Source organism: Camelina sativa, chromosome 3 (genome assembly GCF_030686135.1).
Source record: "Camelina sativa cultivar CO46 ecotype springtype chromosome 3, ASM3068613v1".
Classification (NCBI taxonomy): domain Eukaryota; kingdom Viridiplantae; phylum Streptophyta; class Magnoliopsida; order Brassicales; family Brassicaceae; genus Camelina; species Camelina sativa.
Genome location: NC_141882.1, coordinates 16,157,964 through 16,170,362, shown reverse-complemented (window position 1 = coordinate 16,170,362; position 12,399 = coordinate 16,157,964). Strand labels below are relative to the sequence as shown.

At 35.5% G+C, this 12,399-nt stretch overlaps 1 protein-coding gene and 1 long non-coding RNA gene across 4 annotated transcripts; one reads left to right on the top strand and one right to left on the bottom strand.

Annotated features, from left to right (window-relative positions):
* Positions 1-1,426: 1,426 nt before the first annotated feature.
* On the bottom strand, positions 1,427-2,135 carry LOC104777432 (uncharacterized). Its single transcript, XR_766281.3, has 2 exons — positions 1,939-2,135; positions 1,427-1,790 (listed from the first exon to the last, which is right to left on the bottom strand). It is a non-coding gene; the product is annotated as an uncharacterized LOC104777432 (long non-coding RNA).
* Positions 2,136-4,430: 2,295 nt separating this feature from the next.
* LOC104757787 (uncharacterized) lies at positions 4,431-11,986 on the top strand. Of its 3 annotated transcripts, XM_010503478.2 has the most exons (12): positions 4,470-4,618; positions 4,741-4,803; positions 5,027-5,148; positions 5,264-5,385; positions 5,490-5,772; positions 7,656-7,950; positions 8,044-8,619; positions 8,705-9,057; positions 9,547-9,758; positions 10,180-10,436; positions 10,791-10,969; positions 11,489-11,986. In XM_010503478.2, the coding sequence occupies exons 1-12, from the start codon at positions 4,603-4,605 to the stop codon at positions 11,573-11,575; spliced, it is 2,565 nt and encodes an 854-aa protein (XP_010501780.2). In that variant the 5' UTR covers positions 4,470-4,602; the 3' UTR covers positions 11,576-11,986. The 3 variants fall into 3 exon arrangements, with proteins under 3 accessions (XP_010499999.1, XP_010499997.1, XP_010501780.2); XM_010501695.2 differs by lacking the exons at positions 7,656-7,950; positions 8,044-8,619; positions 8,705-9,057; ... (2 more) ...; positions 10,791-10,969; positions 11,489-11,986 and having other exon boundaries at positions 4,459-4,618; positions 4,741-4,800; positions 5,490-5,966; XM_010501697.2 differs by lacking the exons at positions 4,741-4,803; positions 7,656-7,950; positions 8,044-8,619; ... (3 more) ...; positions 10,791-10,969; positions 11,489-11,986 and having other exon boundaries at positions 4,431-4,618; positions 5,490-5,966.
* Positions 11,987-12,399: the final 413 nt, after the last annotated feature.

Here is a 12,399-nt window from a genome sequence, read left to right as displayed (position 1 = left end):
ATGAACGATTCATCATAACTCATTTTAAGAGTAAACATCATGGATGTTTCACTTTATCACATGCGACATATATATGTGATAAACTATAGGATATGACTTCACTAGTGTTATATGGCTCTGGGGTGTCAAATTCACCAAAGTTTATTGACTTATTGTCGATGTGGGATTCCTTTAATTCTCCCCCTCGAAATGATAACTCTTGTAGTTTTATAAGATGTGAGATTAGTATTACCCCTTCCCAAGATGATGACTTTTATGTCCATTCACCTTTGACCGAATTTTATTTTTAGTTTGGTTATATTTGGGGTTTAATTTGGGATTTATTAAGGAAATCAAACCATCATATGTATACAATGAGCTTGTTAATCCAAAAAGATGGTGAATGGGCCAACACTATATGATTCTGGAGGCATAGCCTACTACAGAATTAAGGAGGATGTATATAACCATCGACTCCATAAACAATAAATAAAAATTTAAATAAATTTAAATAAACTTAAATAAAGTCAACATAAATTAGATGTTACCTCAAATATGAATGAAGTGTAGTGCTTACAACTTCATGAAATGTGAGCTGGGACATGCAACACTTCTGAAAGAACTTTTGTTCCTCTGAACAAAATCACAATGATTTTTAATATCATTGATTGACCGGGATGGCTTGACCAGTAATGTTATACTTGAAGCATAAGAAAATCTCATATTTACTATTATTTTGTCATCTTTGTTTTTGCATGATATAATCATATACACGCGTGTCTCCAATATTGTCGATCTTGCGATACCATATTTATTTATAGTCTTAACATAATAATTTTATTAAGACAAAATGTCTTTGAAACTCCATGAGTTTCTTTGAGACTTTGGAGAATACTAGACATCGATAATTATGAATCTGATGTCTTTGGAAATCGAGAGACTAGCTCATCTAGACCTTCCAATTACTTTTGCACTGCATAAAATATATTTACACTTGCTTTATATATTCTCATAAGAGAAATATATTTTTGATTATAAAGAAATTTCATTTTCTTTAAATCTTATATAACACATATAATTATTCTTTACGAATAAACAAAATTAAATAGCCTTTTGTTATATTTGATTGTATAGAAGGCAAAACCGATCTTTGCGGAAAGGACATAGCCACTACAAGAATATTGAATTTTTGTAGCATCCGAATAATGCTATCTAATGATATTATAACGTTTTAAGAAACGCTCTATCATCGCCCGTGATAATAGGTTCACCACTTCCGATAACAGTTTTTGGTACTGCTATCTTATCTTCATCAAATATAGCGCTTTCTTCTATGCTCTCGTATATTTAACAATAGCAATAGTATTTTGCTATTTTATTACACCAAATTTTGTAAAAATTACAATTTACCCAGGGTTTTTTTTTAATTTTTAGATAATTTGACAAATTAACAATGAAAGTGCCATAGTTTTATTATATTTATATAATACAATAATACAAAATATCATTACAAAACGTGTTGAAATTAAATTCCTACATTCAGAAATTCTTTAATTAAAGAATTACACAGAAGAGACCTATATTACAAAATAAATTACAAAGCTCTTCATCTTTGGCTGAAGAAATGCAGATTGCCTATCATCGTAGGGTCAAGTAGCTTGAACAAGTCCATCATTACTTATCTCTTGTTGAATAGAATTTTCCCAGCCATCCTTGGCTTCGAGGAGCAATCCAGAAGTGCTGAGAAGTTTTTCTTTTCCGAGGAGCCAACTCAATCTCCTCGCCTTCTTCCTCATCCAATTAGATTAGATCTGCAATAGAAAAACCCAGCAAAAGAATGCATTAGATCAATGAAACAAGAGGAAACAAACTATAGGTGTCATCTTCAATCGATGAATACAAATGGAACATAAATCCAACTAATTTTCCACCGGATCTGGTAGAAAAAAAATTGCTTACTCGAAAGAAAGCTCTTGTGGGTTGAAGAGATAAAAGAGAGCTCTCTCCAACTCGAAACTAATTCGTAGTCAATTTATTTGCAGAGTTGAATTAGAATAATCGATTGAAGAAAAAAAAAAGAAGTAGATGGCTAAGAGAATGAGGGGAAGAACCGAAGAAGTGAGAAAAAGAAAAAGGGACTAAATTTTGTGTCCACTAGATTGATTTTAATCAACGGTTGATATTAGATTAGAAACGCCACATCAGCTATCCGGGTGATTCCTCACCATTAGCTCTCATCTTGTTTATTTTCTTATGGGAAAAATGTCATTAAAATCCTGAAGTTAGCATTTTCGTTGATTTAAATCATGAAATCTTTATTTGTTAAAAAAAATCATCATTCTTTTCTTGACTTCTATTTAAATCATGAAGACTTGTTGATTTCGCCGTTTGAAGCACAACGTTAACTGGCCGGACGGAGATATTAAATGAGGTTAATTATGTGTTAACGAGATCTGTTAGTTGGTAAAACGACATCGTTTTCTTCTTTAATTACATCCCCCAATCGAACTCGATTCTCATTTCCTCCCAAAATCCCCAAATCACAAACTCTAATTTGCAATTCATATGAGTTCTAGCTCGGAGACATCGGCGGTTGCTTCGCCTGACCGTGGAGTGCCATCGAAGTGCATTTGTGGAGCCGGTGTGAGAATCTTTACATCGAGAATCCTGGTCGACCGTTCTTTCGTTGTTTAACCAAATTAAATCACAAATTAGGGTTTGTGATTTGGGAATTTTGAGATAAAATAAGAACCGGGTTCAATTTGGAGATGTAATTAAAGAAAAAACGACGTTATTTTACCAACTTCGTTAACGCCTAATTAACCCCGTTTAATATCTCCATCTTTCCAGTCAACGTTGTGCTTCAAACGACAAAGTCAACAAAACTTCATGATTTAAACAGAAGTCAAGAAAATAATGAGGATTTTTTCAACAAATGAAGACTTCGGGATTTAAATCAACGAAAATGCTAACTACATGATTTTAATGATATTTTCCCATTTTTTTATTGTGTACATCAAGCGAAAACTCTCTCTGGTGCTCCCTTCCAATGAACCAATACATCCACTATCTCGACTCAAAATCCTAAATTGTAACTTGAATACCTAAAACCAAACAAAATTTCACCTTAAATGTCAAATTCCACCACACCAATTCGATTTACACAGATACGAAGATGAAGAAGACTAAGAAGATGGAACAAGACTACGAAATCGAGGCAGAGATTGAAGACCAAAACTGAGACTGAAAGAAAACCAATAGAGAAGAGGAAAGAGATTTTAGATTGCAAGGTCGAGACAGAGATGTAGGATTGAGAGTGAGAGTAAGAGCGGCACATAAGACTGAGATTATGAGATCGAGATCGAGGATCGGCAGAGAACAATGAGCAAAAAATATGAAGGGGACTTTGGCATTTTACCCTAAAATATTTCCTAAACATTTTCACTTAGGCGGGCACATAAAATTTTATTCCCGGTCAACAATACTATAACGTTTTAATTTTCGTGTATGCTATTATAGAGTGATGGATATGGGAAAAGTTAAGCGCCTTTGCCGCTCAACCTAAGATAGCGTTTGTAATTTTAAAAAACGCTATAAAATAATAAGGCGAGAGTATACTATAGCAGAAACATATAAACCGCTATTTTCAAGTGCTATTAATACTCATATAGATTTGTAGTGAGCCTTTTGTTAGATCGTGATGATCAATCCAAATATTATATAGTTTTATATATGATCGTAAAGAAGGCAAAGTCTACCATATATAACGATCTATCTATCTAGAAAATACATAGCTTTTATTTGATCGTGAAGGAGGCAAAACCTACCATATATAACGATATATCTATCCAGAAAAGACATAGCTTTTATTTGATCGTAAAGGAGGTAGAGTCTACCATATATAACGATCCATCTATCCGAATATAATTTAGCTATAGATTTGATCTTAAAGGTTGCCTATATATCCAGAAAAAACATAATTTCACGATGTCTAGAATATATATGTTCTAGAAACATAAATCGAAATATTATAAATTTACTTACCTCGTAAAAGCTATGGTGATAAAGACATCGTGCTAATAACGTGTTATAAAACATAACGTAAATATATATAATATTATTATATTATATATGTAGTATGTGTGTGAAACGAGAAAGAGAAAAAATGTAAGTGAAAGAATTCATTCTCTCTTAATGTTATCTTAGGATTACAATAAAACAAATGAACGTATATATAAGAGTGAGAAATATAGTTACTTACCACTTAAGAAACTTGAAAAAAAGTAAAAGATGAGATAAACATCATGAATAAGTGATAAACATCACTAATGGATAAATGATATAATCACTATCAATTTTTAACATTTGAGTTTTTTCTCATCGTTTTTGTTTTTGTTTTTTTGAGTTAGAATTGCTAAGTGGGTTGACCCATCAGAAAAAGATATGCTAAGTGGGCTTGAATGGGCCTGATAAGTCACTAAACGACAGTAGATTAGGGATCGCCTCCTTGTGATTGTGTTGTGGCCATCGACGATAGTCGTCGTCTTCCTTGTGGTTCCTCTGTGCTCTCAAGATCCTTTACTCAAACCCCGTTTTCTCGTTGGTGTCGTCTCTGTAGAACTGATGGAGCCTCCTGAAGGTTAATTTAATTTGATTTTCACTCGTGACTTGTTAAGTTTCATTAATCGCCCACCAGGTGTTCGACGATATTCCCCACCTAAATGAAACGACTAGAAAATTCTTGTTCTTGTTAATTTACAGATGGGAAATCTAATTTCGCCAAAGAGCTTTATGGTGAAAGTTTGAAGCTTTCGACACATGGTGGTTGACTCCTATACCTTCATAAGTTGCAATTAACAAAGTTTTTTCTTTCTTTTTTTTTTTTTTTTTTCTGATGAAAACGTTAGCAAATATGTTCTCATTAGTTTACTATTACTGGGAATGTATCTTGTGTTTGCTTGGTTGTTAAGGATTAGAGCAGAATTAAACTTTGCTAAGTTTTGGCTTTCCACGTCTCTCTCTGACAAGAGTCATCTTTTGGGTATAGGTAATGTTGATCACAGTCTTGAGGATTCAGATGATCCCTTTTACGGAAGTTCAGATGAAGAATATAGTGAAGCTCGCGTGTTGGACAATGATAATAAGTTGAGACGTGAGAAATTCCACACGGTATTCTTTTTTTTTTTTTTTTTTTAACTTATCATTTTTTCTTTTGTAAAAATGCTTTTCAGTTTTGATCATAATCTCTATATGTCTGGCTTTTCTTTGTAAATCAAAATCACAGGCGGGATACCGTGAAGGGATTGCTGCTGGGCAAGAAGCTATAGCGCAGGAAGGTTATAACTTTGGCTATAAGGAATCGGTTCTCGCTGGCTACAAGTTTGGTATTGTTAGAGGTGTTTCCAGGTACAATTACTAAAATTAGTCATGAGCTTCTGCGATGTGTTACTTATCCCATGAGCTTCGAGTAGTAGTAGTCTATACTTATTCTGTTTTGACCCTTTTTGAAGTGCACTGGCTTTCGTACCTGATGAGCTAAGAGAAAAGCTGATTGATGAACAAGAAACTAGAGAGAAGTTTCAAAAATTACACAGTTCTGTTCATGCTATCTCAACGGAAGCCGCAATGAAGTCGTTTTATGGAGCTCTGACTTCAAAGGAAGGGGAAGAGAAGAGTGGAGCAGAAGGGTCTGACTTTGGTTCTGGTTCTGGTTCGGGTGTTAACGCCACAACTGACTTGGGAAGCTATGTTACTGAGCTAAACTCTCTTCTTGACAAATCTCCTAAGATTGAAGTTAAATTGGACACATAAAGCAAGACTAGCAAACCGAACTGTTTGTAAGTTCGGTTCTGTTTGGTTCGTTATCATTCGGTTTGGTTTGGTCTAGTAAAAATTGCTTGCCGTAATATGAATTATCTGTAAATTCGAATCTGACTACAGTAGTTTATTTATTTACATTTTGCTTATAAAGTTCTTTTGGGAGACTATTACCGTTTTATGTCGTTTAGAAAAATTGTTCTCGTTTTATACCGTTAGGAAAAATTGTTATCGTTGTTTTATAAAGACAAGAGAAAAAAAATAGTCGGAGAGAAGAGAAAAGCAAAACATCTGATAATCTGATAAATCGGTGAGGTAACGTAACGTGACATCACATTCGTATGTTCTGTAGGCTAATCGCATGACATAGGAAACAGAAGTCCATTCGCTGAACTTGCGTTAGACGTTAATCAACACCGTCTCAAATTTATCAAGAAAACATCAGTTTGAATTTCTCATATGTAGAGATATATTATTAAAAAGCCTTCAAGTTTGGACTATTGTATAATTAATTTCATGTGATTGCTATTAGATATCTACAAGCTATATATACATTGTGGACAAAAAAAAAAGAGACCTTAGAATTATAGCATTTTACTGGCAACAAGGGTACATATTTTGGTGGAGAAATTGATTAAAATGGCAATGAAAATAATTTTCTTCTTTCTGTTTATTTGGACACATTAGGAAAATTTTATTATATTTAACCTATGAGATAGGGTGATTTTATTTTGTAACTTGATATTTTTTTTTTTATAAGTTTGATCTTGAATGCTCAAAGTGATGCACCAAAAACAGGCTGAGAGAGACATTTGCGTGAAAGTAGTGTGTTGTCTAGGTTGTATGTTGTGTACATGTTCTATAAACTTTTCCAATCTACTTCTAGGATTTAACATGTCATATACCGCGAATTTTTTTTTTTATACAATCATAATTGAATCAACCAATTGGTAGTATTATATTGATGATGTTAACAAAATTTCCGTATGAAACATATTATGTTCTTTTAATCTTCTAAATTTTGATTTTATTCAGGCAATTTTTATATTCTATGTATATATATGAAAATTTTAATTTATCTAAATTTTAAACAATTCTGATTAAAAAAAAAACTAATTAGTAAAACTTTCTTCCACAAAAGATAACAAACTCTATCGTGATTCACGTATACCATTTCCGTAAACACTCTAGAACTCTAAACCCTAAACAAACCTTAAGCAAACATATATTATGTGAAAGACTAGAAACAATCTCTTATCTTACTGCATTGACTGGTAAAATACCTTACTTACTGCTTTGTGTCACAAAGTTGGATCCGTGATCATATGTTACTTGGGGATGTCCCATCGTACAACCCGTTCTGACAAAACAGCATCTAATTCTACAATAGAGAATGCAATAGAACGGCGTATAGAGTTCGTCATGACATGCCCTGAGTGAGTTGGAACTAATTTGAAATTTGATCTAAAAATTTTTGATGTTGAGTAAGCAAAGAAATGATCCTTAATTTTTTTTAAGATAAACCGAGTTATCCGTAACGTAATCGGGTCGGGTCGGGTGAGATCTAGCGGCAGTACAGATCCAAAGCGCACAGTGTACACAACCGTATAAAAGTTTATAATCTTGCCGGAAGGAGGAAGCGCGTCGCCGATCACGCGCGTTCATCTGTATCTTTCTCATTCTCTCACTAATCACATATTAGGGTCTTTAATGGCGAAATCGATCTAATTCGTCCCCGTGAACTTAACCCAACAAAAACCTTTGCTTCAACCATACTTCTCCAAAACTCTCCCTTTCTTCACCACTCTTCTCTGTACATAATAAATATAATATATATATGCATCTATACTTGGTAGTAGAGAGGAGGATTCGTCTACGACAATGCTAGAATGGCTCAATTCAGACAATCGGGAACTGAGAGATTCAGCGGCGGTCGCGGCGGAGCAGCTTCTTCCGATCACGTAGCGATCGGGATCCGAAACAGCGTCGGAGGAGCTAAAGCTACTAACCGGTGGAGACGATCCGTGCGAGCTGATAAGATTCGTCGACTTGGAATCGGCTCTGTTGTGTTTGTTCTTTGCCTTGTCCTCCTTGTTACTGTTCTAGCTTACTATTATATCTCTGGTTTCACTAGTAATGGCTACGATGATAAAGGTTCGTTTCTTTCTCGATCCATCTTTGTGTTGTTGTTGAAGATGCTGCTGGGAATTGAATTGTTTCTCATACGTTTTTTGTTTTCCTTGGCAGGGTTTGATTCATACGAAGGTGATTTTTTGACGAATGTGACTAGAATAGATCCTTCAAAGGTGCTTGAGTTTGGTCAAGGCTCAGTTGTTCATGGACGAGATTCTAGGGATTGGGATAAGGATGATAGAAGAAGAGATGTTGATTATAATGAGGATGGAGTTGAGCATAAATCTGATGTGAAAAAGGATGTATCAGTGAAAGGGATTGGTATGTATAATGAAGCTGGAAGGAATGAACTTAAGATGTATGAAGCTGAGTATCAAGCTACGCTTGGGAAAAACAAAAGCGATGTGCATCATGAAGGAGTTGATATTGATCCTGAGGATGATGATGCGATTGATTCTCATGACGGGGATGAGTATGTTGATTCTGGTCATGAGGATGACAATGAAGAGCAGAGCAAGGAGAAGGTTAGCGAGGTTGTTCATTCTATGACTAAGCAACAGAATATTGAGAAGGATGATGGAGTTATGTCGAAAAGGTCACTTGGGGATTCTTCTCTTGTTAGTAAGGGTGGTAAGTCCGGGAAAGCGTCACGGTCTGATACAAAGAGAAGAGGTCGTCGCAGATCTTCAGGTAATAAACTTGTAATTACCATGGTTGATAAAGTTAGTTTGGGTATTTGTTGCTCATCATTTCATTTGTTGTTTAAATATTTCAGGTTCATGTGAAATGAAGCTATTGAATTCTAGTCAACCAATAGTGGAGCCCTTGAATACTCGAAAATCTGCTAGATTCTCTTTACAGTACGTGGAAAGGGAAGATAAACCTGGTGGAGAAGAACAGTGGGAGCCTAGATTTGCAGGTCATCAGAGTTTACAGGAGCGAGACGATTCCTTCGTGGCGCAAGACAAGACAATTCATTGTGGCTTTGTCAAAGGCCCCAAAGGATCTCAAAGCACTGGATTTGACCTGACAGAAGATGATACTAATTATATCAGTAGATGCCACATCGCTGTGATCTCATGCATCTTTGGCAATTCTGATCGCTTGAGGCCTCCTGCCAACAAAATGGTATGCTTCTATATCCGTTGTTGAGATTATGATTATGTTGTTTGGTCGTCGCTTTCCCATGTTTAAAATTTGGAAACTATGTCCAGTAAGCTGTGTATCATTAGAGTAACCTGTCTCCCATACAAGGACCCTGAGCTTACATAGTCACTAACAGAGACTTGCGACTCGAGTTATCTTAGAGTTCAAGTGGCATGCCTTGACCTGTGCGTGCAGTTTAATTAACTGTTGTAGACTAGTGACTGGGAATAAGATAAAATGAGCACTTTTGGGCTAGGTGCACAAATTGTTTGTTATGAATGCTTAGATAGCTGGCATCTGAAAGTTGGTTTTGTGGGTGTTTTCATCAACCATGGACAGCCATCTGTTAGAATCTCTTCCTCAAGAACCTCGGAAGACATATTTGCTCTTTTTTGTTCGTATTTTTCTTTTGATTCTTAATTATGATATATTGTTACCTGTACTAACCTTAGTTCTTTTCTTTTCATTTAGATAAGTCGGTTGTCAAGAAAAAATGTATGCTTCATTGTGTTTGTGGACGAGATTACCATGCAAACAGTTTCTGCAGAAGGACATACCCCAGACAGAGCAGGATTCATTGGTCTGTGGAAGTTGGTTGTCGTGAAGAATCTTCCTTACGCAGATATGCGGAGGGTAGGAAAAATACCAAAAATGTTGCCACACCGACTTTTCCCATCAGCAAGGTGAGTCTCATTTCATAAGCCATAACTCTTATTTTGATGGGTCTGACTAGCACATATGTTTTCCAGTAGTTGCATGTAGTGAACAGGTCAGTGACTCATCCATAACTCTTATTTTGATGGATCTGACTAGCACATATGTTTTCCAGTAGTTGCATGTAGAGAACAGGTCAGTGACTCATGGTTAAGTATGATTGAAAAAATAGTGGAAATAACATGAGTTATAAAGCATGTGTATAATTTTCATTCTGAGCCACAAAGACAAAAAGTCAAGTGTGAAATACATTAACGATTAGATCTTGAAAGTCGATTCTCTGGAAATATGCTTTGGAATCTGATTGGCAATATCTGCTGATAAACTTGTCATGTCAGAGCAGATCTATATCAACACAGACAGAAACTTATCTGCTGTTTATTCTTCCAGGTACTCAATCTGGTTGGACAGCAAGTTACGACTTCAGTTGGACCCACTACTCATTCTGGAGTACTTCCTATGGCGTAAAGGTCACGAGTATGCTATATCCAATCACTACGACCGTCATTGTTTATGGGAAGAGGTTGCACAAAACAAGAAGCTGAACAAGTATAACCATACTATTATAAATCAACAGTTTGAGTTTTACAAGGCTGATGGGCTGACCAGATTTAACGCTTCGGATCCGTTCAAGCTTCTTCCTAGCAGTAAGTATCTGTTGGTTGACTTATATAAACCAGGATTAGGACCTTCCTTGGGGAGTGTTTTCTTTAGTTAGGGTCTGTAACTGCTACTGGGTTGCTCGTAAGAAGCACACTGAGTTTTGAAATATTATCTAGTGTTAAAAGTTCATACGTAATTGAGGTTTTAGATTTTCGCATAAGCAATTGCATCCTTGGTCCCGATATCTTAATAGTTTTTGCAGCCAGCAGTTATATACCAGCATTTAAGTTATATGCAATATGTGGGTCGAATCCTTATTGCCACCATCCAAGGGTCAATCATTACCTGGTGTTGATCATGCGTATACATTTTTTTTTTTTTTCTGATCTTAATTGCAGATGTTCCAGAGGGATCTTTCATAGTACGAGCTCATACTCCCATGTCAAACCTATTCTCCTGTCTTTGGTTCAATGAAGTGGAACGCTTCACTCCCCGGGACCAGCTGAGCTTTGCCTATACTTACCAGAAACTAAGAAGGATGAATCCTGATAAACCATTTAATCTTCACATGTTCAAGGTAAAAATCTCCTTTTGAAAAGTCTCCATGATAATAATTCTGCTTAACCTGACAATAAGCTGCTTGATGAATATCTAAAACATGGACCCGCTCCTTGTGTGTAAGATTGATTTAGAATTGTAAAGTCAAAAGTGCTCTTGACATGAAATGAACTAAAGTCCTATAAACTAGTAATAGAGCCACAACTCGAATGCAATTACTTGTCTAGTCGTGGAGGTAGTATGTAACGGTTGTAAGCTGAGTCATTGATGTGGGTCATCAAACAATTGAACCGGTCAGTAGAAAATAATAATACCGTGTCTAAGATGAGCTGATATCATGTTGGTTAGTCTTAGAATCATATCCTAGGGAACAGAGAGGGTCTCAAAACTGATGCTCTTGTTCATGGAGAAAACAGAACCGATGGATTTTGGAATTATGAATTAGGTTCTTATTATATAGGTTTGAGTAGTTAAAGAGTATCAAGAACCAGATTTTCTAAGTTTCCATGTTTTGTTTGTTTTCTCATCTGTATTTCAGGACTGTGAGAGAAGAAAGATTGCAAAGTTGTTCCGGCACAGATCATCAGACGAGAAGCGAAACCTTATACAAGCATCAATACAATAAACGACTTTGTGCAGTACCGAGCTGTATCCGTCGTGTATATTACTTTGAGGCTCTCCTGCTATATTCGCAGTGTCACTTGGAGAAAAGACCACTTTTTCTTTGCTCCGATGACTTAAAAACTGCTGCAGGAAGATCCAGATGTTGTACATTGGGACTGAGTCTGTTGCTTGTGGCGACAACCAGAGGAGGTTATACGAAAAACAATGTGAGGTGATTTGTAGAATTAGGCGGCGTTAAGAGTTGAAACTTTGAAAAAAAAGAAGGAAGGGGCTTGATTAGATTCATGAAAGGGTCATCCATTTTTATTCAATTCATTGCTTTGTTTTTGTCTGTATCGCTATAATGCCACAATTTACCCTTAGAAAATATACTCAACCCCTATATATTATTTGATAAAAATGATTTCTCAAACTTTGCTGATATCTCTCTCATCAGGTCTACTAACAAAAACATTGATTGCAAAAACAGCCACATAACATTATAAGTTTTTTAGCGGGTAAAAAAGGCGGTATCTTCTTATAATTAAAAGAGAAGTACAAATGAAAGAATGTCCAAAATGTCTTAACTAATTACTAAAATTGCCACTGATTTAGTTATATTTGAGACATTTTATTGAAATTAGAAAGGGCATAATTGTATTGTTAAAATATTGTTAATGGATCCGCGTGTATATCCTAATGAATCGGATCCTTAACTGCTTTTGTTTGGTGGATCAAAAGAAAATACATTTGTCTCTGTCGATGATGTTTAGATTGTCTATTTCCGTTTTTACAATAATAAATTCCGACTTAGTTAGAATCATGCCGACTTTGTTCGAATGCTTA

What these genes read in the sequence shown, in the direction of transcription:
- LOC104757787 (XM_010503478.2), top strand. An exon ending in AGGTCGTCGCAGATCTTCAG is followed by an intron (nt 8,620 to 8,704) that starts GTAATAAACTTG and finishes TAAATATTTCAG; the next exon opens with GTTCATGTGAAATGAAGCTA. An exon ending in TTAATCTTCACATGTTCAAG is followed by an intron (nt 10,970 to 11,488) that starts GTAAAAATCTCC and finishes TCTGTATTTCAG; the next exon opens with GACTGTGAGAGAAGAAAGAT.